The sequence below is a fragment of the Gastrolobium bilobum genome, unplaced genomic scaffold, assembly GCF_033153095.1.
Source record: "Gastrolobium bilobum isolate Gb01-03AN ecotype WA unplaced genomic scaffold, APGP_CSIRO_Gbil_v1 utg2833, whole genome shotgun sequence".
Taxonomy (NCBI): domain Eukaryota; kingdom Viridiplantae; phylum Streptophyta; class Magnoliopsida; order Fabales; family Fabaceae; genus Gastrolobium; species Gastrolobium bilobum.
This window is the reverse complement of record NW_026899149.1, coordinates 633,347-646,222: the sequence shown is the minus strand read 5'-3', so window position 1 is coordinate 646,222 and position 12,876 is coordinate 633,347. Positions and strand designations below refer to the sequence as shown.

Sequence of the window (12,876 nt, the reverse complement as noted above, 5' to 3'; positions counted from 1 at the left end):
TTATGATGTTAGTTTTAGGTTGGGTTCTACGAGCTTCCTCCTCTTTTCGGATTTATTTTAGTTATGTGATTATATTTGTTATTAAAATTATTTAATGGGTGCATCTCTTGAGACCGTTGTACATGTTTTTTGGTTTAAGATTGTGATTCTCCTACTTTTCATTGTTGACATGACGCATGGCAACGAAGTAATTTGTGTTAAATTCGTCAATTTAGTATACTTGTTAAATTATATTTTATTTAAAATTCTATAAGTTGAATTTATTAAATTTTCGCCCCCTTTCATATAATTTTCTGGGTCCGCCACTGCTTTTGATATTATAAAATGGGTTTTATAAGAGTTATGTTGTAGGAAAAGTGATTGTGTTATGTTATAGAGATTCGTTTTGCGTGCCAGAGTTTTTTTTTTTTTTTTTTTGCTGCGGGCCCCACGAAATGTTGTGTATGTAGGAAAGTTTTTGTGGTCATGTTAAATGATAGATGATAAACCCTTATAAAATATAAAGACCAGTATAAAAGAACCTTGATTGTTTGAAATTTTAACAACTTTATTAATCTGATGTTATAGTAGAGTAATTTTCTCTTATCACATACATAAATATGGGTGTAACTCATTTATTTATATAAAAAAAAAATATGAAAACCAATAAATAAGTAGAAAAGAGAGCTATTCTTTAACCACATGAGAGTAATTTTTCTTTTGTTTGAATGTGTTCAAGAACACTAAAAAAATTTTCAATTCTGCCTCCCCCTTTAATTGATAACATGTTTGCTTAAAGTGATTTCTCAACATGTTTGTTCTTCATCGACATCTCAAAATTGTATTTGCAGGGGCCATAGCAATAATCATAAGGAACAAATTTATTACATTTAAAAAAAAATAGCATATCAACTTGATCTGTAAACTGAAAAGATGCAAATAGCAATAATCATGCAATGCGCAGACAAATCATCCAAATTCTACACATATGATGAATTTCCTTTTCACCTTTCTAAGCTATTAGGATTAATCTAGTGGTAAAGAATTTACACAGCTTAATCAGGTTATAAGTTCAAATTCAGTGCTCCCGTTATATAAAAAAAATAAAAAAATCATTTTTCTTTCGAAAAAAATTTATTTCAATTAAACTCTTGTCAAACCAACTAGCGAAGAAAAAAGTGGGTCCAATATTTGAACCCCATTCGAGAGAAGACAAATCGAATATTTACGCTTGTGTCAAAACATTGAACCGTTAACAACACCGTAAAGCCAATGCCAAGCAGAAGAAATTACTTGTTATATCAAATGATGGGATGATTTGAATTAAAATGGCCACATCATTATTCACCAAAAAAAAAAAAATGGCCACATCATTACTCAAATAAAAAAATACAGTTGTAAAAAATATATGTTAAATCAAATGTAAGGGGAGGATGTATTGAATTAGGATTTTAAAAAATTATTTTGAGATAAAAATTCTTATAAATTTCAAAAGATTATTTAAAATTATAGCGACTTTAAACACTTTTTTTACAATCAAATTTTATAAGATTGTATTTTAATATAATTTATAAGTTTTCAAAGGACAATATAAATTTATAATATTTTAAAAAATAATACGAATTTTTAACAAATGTTCAAAATTACAAGAGTCGATAAAAAAATTAACAAAGAGCTGCAATGATATTAATAAAAAAAGTAAAACCTAATATGGGTAAAGGATCTCTCCAGTCACTGGAGATAAGTTATCTCCGGTGAGTCCAAAACGACGTCGTTTTGGGACGGAAATCAAGGTATTTGTGTAATTATAATATATTTTAGGGTTATATTAGTCTTTATCATTATAATTTTTTAATCTTATAACCCCAAAACGACGTCGTTTTGAACTCACTGGAGATAACTTTATCTCCCGTTACTGGAGAAATATTTTTCCCTATAATTTTCTAAATCACTATTTGATGTAACTTAATATCTTACTAAACAGTAGCTATCCACATATTTATACTAGCCTCCACGCATTAGCATCTTCTCGTTCCTGCTCTTGGGTTTGACTAATGTGACGAAAATGATCTTCTTCATTTAATAACAAAGCTATGCATATATGATTATATGACCCATAATTTTTTTTATTTATTGAAATAATTCGAAATTTGCATAAAAAACCTAAAGTTCATGATAAAATTTCGTTTGAATTTTTTTGCAATTGATCCTAAAAATTTTGGGATTTTTGTTCTACGCGATGAGAGTTTTTCACACTAATAAAAAATCAACTAAAATCGTTAGATTTTTTAATACCACAAGATTGTTTTTCTTTTGTTTAAAATACTGATTGAATATCATCGTATTTACATGGACTCTAAAATAATTTTTTAAAATTTTAATCAATACCACATGATTTTTTTTAATTCTTTAAAATTTTAATTGAATACCAATGGATTTTTTTGTCCAAAAATAATTCATTAAAATACTTTAAAATCTCTATCCAATACACGAATAGATATTTAGTGCAACAGTTGCACCAAAGATTCAGTGCACCCAATTAATGAGAGCATCACATATCAACCGGTATTCTCTCTCCTATGATGTGTGTTGGCTGATGTGTGATGTTCACATTGGTCGGATGCACTGAGTCTTGGTACAACTGTTTGCACCAAAGATTTATTCCCAATACACCCTTAAATTTGAAGTTCACTATTATTTGGTAATATTTGTAAATTCTTAAATAATAATAATAATAATAATGAAAATGATGATTGCATATAAAGTCTATTATTTTTGTGTTTCTTTTAATTGTCTTTTAATAATCATACTTAGATTCTCTTGAAACATATAATACATAAATCATATAAAATAAAACTTCAAATAATTCACGTGGAAATATTTGTTAATAATCTAAAAAAAAGGGATGATACCTAATTATTTTAATCTTTATTTAGGGGCAAAACAATAACATGAAAGGAGACGTAAGCAAAATAAAAATAACAATAACTTATATTAAAAAAAATAACAATAACTTTTTGGTATGTGAAAAGGAGAAAGTAAGAATTTAGGGGTGAATTATTAAAAAAATAAAAAATGGGGCGATATCCTGTAGGCCCAATTGAGGCCCAATTGCATGAAGAAGAAGACACAGTTTGAGACTTTCAATATAGTTTTGATGATTGACCGAAAAGAATAGTCCAGCTTGGATGAAAAGAAGCCGAACGGGTTGGTTATGTTTCATAAAACCTAATGGGCTTCAAACATTGATTTCATTTTATTTTTTTCTTTGGGTACAATATTGTTGTTCTATGTACACTTACCACTAATTCCTGATGATGGCGTTGTGGCCTGCTTATTGAAACATCAACTGGGCTGTAATGTATACCTGGGCCTTTAGAGGGCTTTGGTGTTTTTCAATTTTGAAAAATAATAAATAAAATAAAACACGCCTGTCAATCAATAAGATAGTTATCAAGGCTTTTTTTCAAAAAAATTAAATAAAATCCATTTCTGATATTTAGACGCCAAAAGCAAAAAGGATTACATAGTTCAGTTTCTGAAGAATATTTATTTTTCAAATGAATTTCGATTAAATTCTTAATCTTTTTTGTTTTTAAATGTACTATCAAGTCCAGCTACAGCCTAGGAGATGCATAAAATTGAAGTCAACCATTTCCGTCGTATCCAATTGTGTTTCTTTTCTGCTTCTATTTTCCATTCTGCGAAGAAGAAAAATAGCAGCTTAGCCTTTAATTATTATTTTTTGTTTCAGTAATAATTAAATAGAACAGATTCAGACTTTGTAAGAAAAGCTATATAAAAAATAGGTTGTAGATTCTCTTTTATATATTTGGCCCATAATCTTACATATCGAATTATATTATATTATTTATTTTAATAATTTTAAATAATAAAATAATTATTTTAACTATTAATTTAATTATTGAATGCTAAAGAAGTTTAAACAGGCTAACGTCAAAACTTATATTTTTTAAATATAGATTAAACTAGATTTATGTTATAGACAGGAACAATATTAACAGATCAAATCAAGTCTAAAGTAAAATTTTACACAAACATAATCTATTTGCGCCAAAGCCCAGCTCAACCCATAAAATTTAGAATAATAAGTGTCTTGAGGTTGACCTCAAGCTATATAACGCTACGCACTTCTTTTCCACGTTGATTCCTTGGCTTTCCTTCCCGTAAACGTGACTAGGAGATTTCCAGTTATCTTCGTCATATGGATCACAGAGTAGCAGTGGGCAGCACAAAATAAGCTGGCGAAAAAATTAAATAAAGGAAAGGAACGCGAATGCACCCCAAATGAAGAAAATAATAAAGAAAGAAAAGAGCAACACTAACAGTCCAACATAACACAGTGCAAACAGACACACTACCGGTAGAGTACCAGTGACAGTGACGGTATTAAGAAAAAGCCGAGCCGACTGACAAGCCGAGGTTCGCGCTACCCGCCACCCCGTAACAACACGCGCACTTGCACGTGCAAACGTACTCCTAACACCAAACACTCTCTCACGCTCCCCTCCACTCTACTCGACTCATGCGAGTACAGTGGAAAAACACACGGGGAGTCATATTATTATTTAATAATTAATTACAAATATGAAGTAAAATAAAAATAAATTAATAAATAAATAAACAAACAAAACAAGGACAAAAGGACCGTGGATATAACTACCCCATTCCCAAACCCACCTTTCAGTTCTCCTATGGTTTTTAACACTCACTAACTCATCTCAGAACAGAGAATCTCAGAGAGAGAGAAAGAGAGTACCGAACCAGCATTCGCAACAAATCCTGAAGAGTCTTTATTTCGTTTCGCTTCTTGTCTGTGTTTTTACCCCTCAGAATTGCAAGACAATGGAGCTTAGCAAAGTGACGTTAGAGATCTTCACCAAACTGGAGCAACAATGGCTCTCCCACTGCGAAGACACTGTCAAAACTCGCATACTCAGCATTGACGGCGGTGGAACCACCGCAATTGTCGCCGGCGCTGCCCTCATCCACCTCGAGGACCAGATCCGCTTCCAAACCTCCGACCCCCACGCCCAAATCACTGATTACTTCGACATCATCGCCGGCACCGGCATTGGAGCCCTTCTCGCCGCCATGATCACCGCCGATGACGGTTTCGGCAGGCCTCTCTACACAGCCAGAGATGCCGTCAACTTCATCGTCGAGAGGAATCACGAACTCTACAAGCTCAGGCCGGCCGGATTTTTCCGCCGGAACCGGAGATTCTCCTCGAGGAGCATGGAAAACGTGTTGAAGCAAGTGTTCCAAAGAAAAGAGGAAGAAAGACGGTTGTTGACCCTGAAGGACACGTGTAAACCCTTGCTTATCCCTTGCTTTGACCTCAAGAGTTCAGCGCCATTCGTGTTTTCCCGAGCCGACGCGTCCGAGTCACCGAGTTTCAACTTCGAGCTGTGGAAGGTATGCCGCGCCACGTCAGCGACGCCGAGCCTCTTCAAGCCCTTCCACTTCGCCTCCGTCGACGGAAAAACCTCGTGCTCGGCCGTGGACGGAGGCCTGGTGATGAACAATCCGGCGGCGGCAGCCGTCACGCACGTCCTTCACAACAAGCGGGATTTCCCATCGGTGAACGGCGTGGAGGATCTCCTGGTCATGTCCATCGGCAACGGAGCACAGGCGAAGAGAGTGCGTGACGTCCGTGAGTGCTTGACGTCGTCGGTGGTTGACATTGCCCTCGACGGCGTTTCCGAGACCGTTGACCAGATGCTGGGAAACGCATTCTGTTGGAACCTTACGGATTACGTCAGGATTCAGGTATACACCACACAAATGCCGATTCCTCTTTCCTTTTTAAACTGTTTGATTTCGTTTTAAAAAAAATAAATGAGGAATGAGAAAAGGAAATTCAATTCAGTTGCGTCGTTCCGAAAGAACTCTATTTCTTGGGTAGTAACAGAAGTTGTTGTAACTAACTTTTCTAATTTTAATTTTGGTTATGGGTGACGGAGTGAATTTACGGCGTGTGTTTTTGTGCAGGCATTCGGTCTGGGAGGAGGAGAGGGAACGGAAGAAAAGGAGGTTCTGAGTGAGAGAGTGCTGGAGTCGTTACCGTTTGGCGGCAAACGGTTACTTCAGGAAACTAACGGTAACAGAATCGAGAGCTTTGTGCAGCGTCTTGTTGCAACCGGAAAAGCTAGCCTGCCACCTAGTCCCTGCAAGGTTCCGCCGTAAGCCACCACGTATCGGTCATTATTTATTTTTATTTTTTTGACGCTGTAACTTGTAGCCAAGATCAGGTTTATTTATTTTTTTAAATAAAAAAAACTCCTGAGTTTGTATTTACCTGTTGTCGGAGTGAATAGGTGTTAATAATTACATAGTAGAGTTTCTCGTTTGTCGTTTCTTTGTTTCCATCCGTTGATTCTGATATTGACTTCTCTTCCCATGATGGAAGGTGAGGTGACATATCTTCCCAAACAGAGACACGACGAATGGACTTTGATAATTACCGTTTCTTTTATGGGACATGCTTTGCTAAATGGTAATTACAGTTCCATGTGATTGTTAATTCCCCAAAATGGCTGCGTGATTCGTGGAGCTGTAGCACCACGACTAGCCTCGTGACCAACCTATTTTTATTTGGCGGAAAAGAAAAAAGAAAAACACTTTGCAACGCAATGTTTCAAATCCAAGTTCAACTTCCAACTCGTGTGTAGTCTTACTTTGAGCGCTGTGGGCGTAACGCGTAAGTTCATTCTAGAATATAAACTTATAGAAATTATTAAAATTTTCGAAATATAAATATATCTCCAATTATCTTTCCCTAAGGATTCTTTTAACATCAATTCACACACCACATAAATATTTTTAAGTTATATAATATTGTATTTAACTTTTTATGAAGATTGGTGGATGGTTTTTGGGGAAAAAAAATGTTAGGATTTAATGAAACTAAACACTTACCAATTGTTAAAAATGTTAGGATTTAACCTACACCAAGAGAGTAAGTGTTGATAAAGTTGATCCCTCTCTTGTTATATTTTTTATTAAACTAGGTTTAAACATTGTTTTCTGGATAGTTCGGGATCAATATATAATTTAATCGAACACACTTGATTATAGTGTTATTCAGATCGGCTATGACAAGTTTGAAAAAGAATTTTCGTATGCGTTCATATATTACAGGAATTTAATTATTAACTGTAAGACTTTTTCATTTCGGAGGCAAAGGTGTGGCCTCCATGGACCCTAATAAACGTGCCACGGAAAATACTTCATTTATAATAAAAAGTTAAAAAAATAATGTAAGAAAATACTGATCTCCTTAATTTTTATTAAATGCAGCATCACATTTACAAATTATAACTTTACAAACCCTATTTGTGATAGAGAATGTATAATAAAATATAAGTGTGTTAAGATACAGATTTAATTTTAAATTGTCTTTATTTTATAAAATTAATTTTAATTAAATGTAAGATTGAAATAAAGTTATTTTTGTTTAAAAAAAATTGTTTAAAATAAGTTAATGATAAAATTTAAGGCTTTAATGTTTCTACAGTGAATGTAGGTAAGTTATTTACACTCGCTCCCCAAACCACGTCATTTTGGGTTGAAAAATTAAAAAATTATAATGAAAAAGACTATTATAACCCTGAAATAAATTATAATTATAAAAATACTTTGATTTTCGTCTCAAAACGACGTCATCTTGGACTAAATGTATTTAAGTTATTTACATTGACTGTAGAAAAAATGAACTCAAAATTTAATGGGGAAGGATCCGTTTACAAACTTTTTTACAATTTTTTGCAAATTAATCTATATATTCCTGGAAATACGTAATAAACCTAGTGTACTTTCAGTAATACATAGTGTAATTTATAAGAATTTTTAAATAAAAAATTTATAAATATAACCATCTAAATTCTTAACTCATCTTATAACTTTTAGTCAACCTTACATTGAATAATATAAAATTTTAATCAAACATCATTATTTTTTTTCTTGACGCGTTTGATGTAGGTGGGCGTGTTGACGTTGGGTTGGGAAACCCTCCCAACAATTTCATGCAATAGCATGAACAGAGGGAGGAAGAAAAGGAATCCAATCCTAATTTTTCAAGTGTCAAGCTGATATCATTTTAACAAACAAGTATCTTTTTTGGTTCACATGATTCATCTCTTACAACGCTTACAAGATGGAAACTGCCTTTTCTTTCTATTAATTTTAACTTTTCAGCCTTTCATTTATAGCATGCTCCTCTGAATTATCTTACTGCTTCTTTTGGTAGGTGAGTTTGGTGAATTGCAAGTGTAGTACTTCTCCCCTACCGCTTACCGCTGGCATCACATAGTCACCCACCGGTTGCTTGCGCCCCGGCATTAAATAGCCTGTAATTTCTGCTGCTTTATGTCACTTTCTTTCTTTGTTTTTCGGTTTTTCCTTTGTGCATCTCTCTGATATTTTTCGAAGCCGTAACGCTAGCTGTGGCAGAGCACATATATGGACTTTTTTGGTATAATTTTTTTTTTTAAATGCAATTGAAACATGTATGGGGTGTGTGCACATGATTATAATGGTACATTACTTCTATGCCTGATTTGTGTAAAATCCAAAAAATATATGCAAGTAAGTGACTTGAATGTGCATTTTCAGGATACGTGTCTAATATTGTGTTGATTCGTATGCAGACCATGCATTGGAAGATATGCGACTTAAACGCGTACACTTTTCATACAATTTTCATTCGCTTAGGATTATTTGTTTTAGTTAGGACCAAATAATTAGTGAAAAGGTTACCGTAAGGACATTCAAAATAAATTTGGGGATAAGATTGAGCTTAAGTATTTAGTGGTCAATCATGTTCAGTAATCACAAAATGACAAAGGAAATGGGAAAGGAGCAATGACATTAAAGAGATAATACCGGGTGGGACAGTCCATAACCCGCTTGATAGAGATTAATTTTGTTAAAATCGAGATCTTAAGTAAAATTAAAAGGGGATTAAAAAATCGTAAAGTATAAAATCGTAAAAACATAAAAGCGTTTGAAATATTAGTAAAATCGTTTTGATGAAAAATCGTAGTGATAAATCGAAATTTTAACAAGAATGATTGAGACCCAAGTTGTACTCTATTTAAGAATGTGTTTTTTTTTTTTCATAAATATCAAACATTATCCGATGTGCTAATAGATCCAATTAATTATTTTTTGGGTTTTGATCTCTTCGTCCTTTCCACAAATTGGGACTCTTAAGAATTGAAATTATTATCTTTTGAGCAAGTTAAATCATGAAATCCAATTGGGTCATTACTAAACTAACAACTCTTACGTAAAGATGCTTATTAATCCCATGCATTTCCATCAAACCATGCAGCATTGAAGCTGCTTTAAAGATTCATAACTATTGATTAGTAATACTCATTATCCCAACGTAATTTATTCCTCAATAATTTTCAAGTACATTGCGAACCAGATACTGAGATACATAATGCCAAATGAGTCCTGGATAACAACGAACTGAACATGTGTGCAAAGCCACATTTTATGTTGATGGACAAGCATATTAAAGCATAAAATAGCATCTATTTTCAGGGTGAAGAAGAATAAAATCTTATGGACTGTGTCACACACTATATCTTAAGGAGAAAGAGACAAGATCTGGACCTTATTTTTAGTATGGGTGAAAAGATCTGGTCATTTTACTTGGTGAGAGAGTTGAATACCATTTTTGTGCTAATTTAGAATAAGAAAACGGTTTGATTAGAAAATTTATTTCTTTTGACTTTATAATTGTTTTTAAATCTTCATGGCCTAAAGGAAATGCAAGGTTTTGCTATACGGAAACAAGATAATCAGTTTTAGTTATCCAAAAAAGAGAGAGGATAATCAGTTGTATTTGTTTATCTGCCTGTGAATATGTGGGAATATAAGCCGTGCCGTACATCTTTAGCTCTTTTTAATAAGTAAATAAATAAATAACAAGTTCTATATTACTGATTTTTATATTAGATTTCTGTAGTACATTCCCTTACATAACAATTAATTGGACTTAAAATAGTGAATGAGACACAAACCTACTTATTTATAGTAAAAAAATTTACAATTAAATATTTATTAAAAAAATAAGAGCAGTGAAAATTAAACTCTAATATTCTGTAATGCAACCAATTTAATTAATATCTTAAATTGGTAACTGATATATACATTAATAATTTTTATATTAAATTTCTATAACATATGGTCATTTTTCTAAGAATGTTAGTCGTTGAGGGCATTGATTGATATGCTTGATTGATGAAGAAACTACAATCAATCACCTTACAGTACTATAAGGTACTGTACTAACAACTATACGCTTGGATACTAGTTTCATGCTAATGTCAGGGTATGGCTGAGGGCCTGGTGCAAATGGGGCTCCTCCCATTGAATCTTCTGAGTTATTAGTTGGTAATTCCATTAAAAGAGAGTCATACACATATGCCATCCTCTGAATATCTTGAGGCTGAGCCATTATTGAAAAAGGCCAAAGAATACAACTTTATTCAGCACGAATTACCTAAATTACCTTCCTTCTGACACTTCCCTTCTTCATAATTAATTGGGTCAAGCATGGTATAGCAAGGGCCCTTAAGGGGAATTGAAGGACCAAAGGAGTTAGATGTATGCTATGAATGAGCTTTGTAAGATAACAGTGCTTTAATTGAATCAGGTCCATTGTATAAAAGAGCAATTCAACCTAAAAGCATAAGAGGAAGAAAGAAATTTCACTAGAAAAGAGGTAAGTAATGATGAGGATCGAACTCGGTATACTGAAGCTCTGATACTGTATAAAGTAACAATTCAACTTAAAAACTTAATCTGTTAGATGAGTTTATATTGATAATTTTATATATTTCAACACGTTACTATCTGTATCTGCATTTACAGTTACTCAGAAAACAAATGTTAAGTCCACGGATAATAGACATTTCGTACAAAATCTTTTAAGTTCTTTGGATTTGTAAGATGAATTGTGGTCCACTAACTCCACGCAGTACTTTTTTTATTGGAAAAAATGTTTATTCTTTTAAATGACACAACTTATATTATTTTACTCTCATAAAGAGATGGGATCCACACTTTTATTTTTTTTGTCAACTCTCTCTCCTCCTTTATCTATCTTTTTCTCTCTCTTAAAATGATACAACTTTACATCCTTTGAAATGACACTGCTTTTTTATTTTCCCTAAAAATAAAAGACCTCTCAATTTTGGAATATTCTTACCGCATATATATAATTACTTAAACCTAGTAGATGTTTTTTTTTTTGGGAGAAACCTACCTGTTAGATGTTGATATACTTTGATATGGATAAACTTTAGCCCATAAAAATTTAAATAATTAAATTTGTAGCATGTTTCTATCTCTTTTCTTTCTTTCTTTATTTTTTTCCCAATTGCTGCTGATTCTGTGTTTGTATTTAATACTAACTATCTTTTAAAATTTGCTTTTTTTTTTTTTGGAGATTACAAGAAATTGAACACAACACCCTACACTACACACACTCCTAACACACACACCCCACACCACTAGGCTAACCCTAGTGGTGTATCTTTTAAAATTTGCTTACGAGACTCTTGTTTCACTTAATTATTTAAGAAAATTTTGTGAAAATGATATAATTTTAAAAAAAGAAAAAAAGAATTGTATACAGAAACCATTGTACGTAATATATATATATATAAATAATAATAAATTAATTTATTCCGTCAATGATCTTCTAGTTCAACGCCAGTTACGCTTCTTCTTGTGGTATACTTGGTATTATGAATGATTGAATGTGATCCTTTTTTCATCTCCTTTTCATTTCCCAAAATTTCCCAACTCTGTTAAGCCTCGTATGGCATTAAAATATATATATATATATATATTACTATAAATTTTGGTGATGTTCAAGCTAGCTAGTTTACAACTCGATTACTTTTCTTTTATATTCCGATCAAATGCAATATATCATACACACAATGACTGGAAAACTTAAAAAAAAAAAATCAAACTAATTATTAATTTAATTCATATTGTTGTTCACTTCAAATTTAAAGTAATCTTTATAATTCAAAACTGTTTAAGAAAATTCATAAGTATACAAATCATGAAAGTTTATCCATTTTATCAGGGTTTGTTTTCTATTTGAAATGAAATTGACAACTTTGCGTGCTTTAAAAATTGAGTTTAATTTTAGGAAAAATATTTGTTCTTTTAAAGACAGTCATTTTAGTTAAAATTAAAATTTTTATTTAATAGTTAAATTTTTTAAAAAAAAAAAAAAAAACTCTCACTTTCTCTCACCATATATAAAACACAGTAGTTTTGATTAAAATAACACAATAAAATGTTTTTTAAAATAACAAACATTAACCCCTTAATTTTAATGTTTACTTTTTTATATAGAAAATTGAAAATTAAACACATAATCTAATACAAACTACCTAAATTTTTCACCACTAAATCAATCCTAGTGACTTAATATTTTAATGTTTATTAGATAAAAAAATTTACACTATCATTCACTTACATATTGTTATGTCATTAAAATAGTTTGACTTTTCATTTGCTTATTATTATTATAGTTAAATTTTTTTAATGCTTTGTTTAAATATAGTTGGATGGTAATATGTATAAAAATTATATACTTAAGAATTATAGGAACCATTTTAGATTGTTTAAAAATTATGAAAAAATTAAATAATTTTAAAGCATAGGAACTAAATTAAATTTAACTTTGATTTTAATGTTTTTCGTTTTCAAAATTGTTAGATTATTTAAATTATTTAATTAATCCCCGTCGTTTCACTCCAAATTTAATGTCACCCTTATAATTAAAAACTGTTTAAAATAATTCATATAATTTTCAAACAATAAAAACTAATATTT

General features: G+C 31.7%; 1 protein-coding gene across 1 annotated transcript; it reads left to right on the top strand.

The window, feature by feature from the left end:
* Positions 1-4,845: 4,845 nt before the first annotated feature.
* On the top strand, positions 4,846-6,189 carry LOC133287712 (probable inactive patatin-like protein 9). Its single transcript, XM_061485374.1, has 2 exons — positions 4,846-5,772; positions 5,995-6,189. The coding sequence occupies exons 1-2, from the start codon at positions 4,846-4,848 to the stop codon at positions 6,187-6,189; spliced, it is 1,122 nt and encodes a 373-aa protein (XP_061341358.1).
* The last annotated feature ends 6,687 nt before the right edge of the window (positions 6,190-12,876 follow it).

Excerpts from the sequence above, each read along its gene's own strand:
- LOC133287712 (XM_061485374.1), top strand. The coding sequence starts at position 4,846 with ATGGAGCTTAGCAAAGTGACGTTAGAGATCTTCACCAAACTGGAGCAA. Across the intron at positions 5,773-5,994 it reads CGGATTACGTCAGGATTCAG|GCATTCGGTCTGGGAGGAGG; the intron begins GTATACACCACA and ends GTTTTTGTGCAG.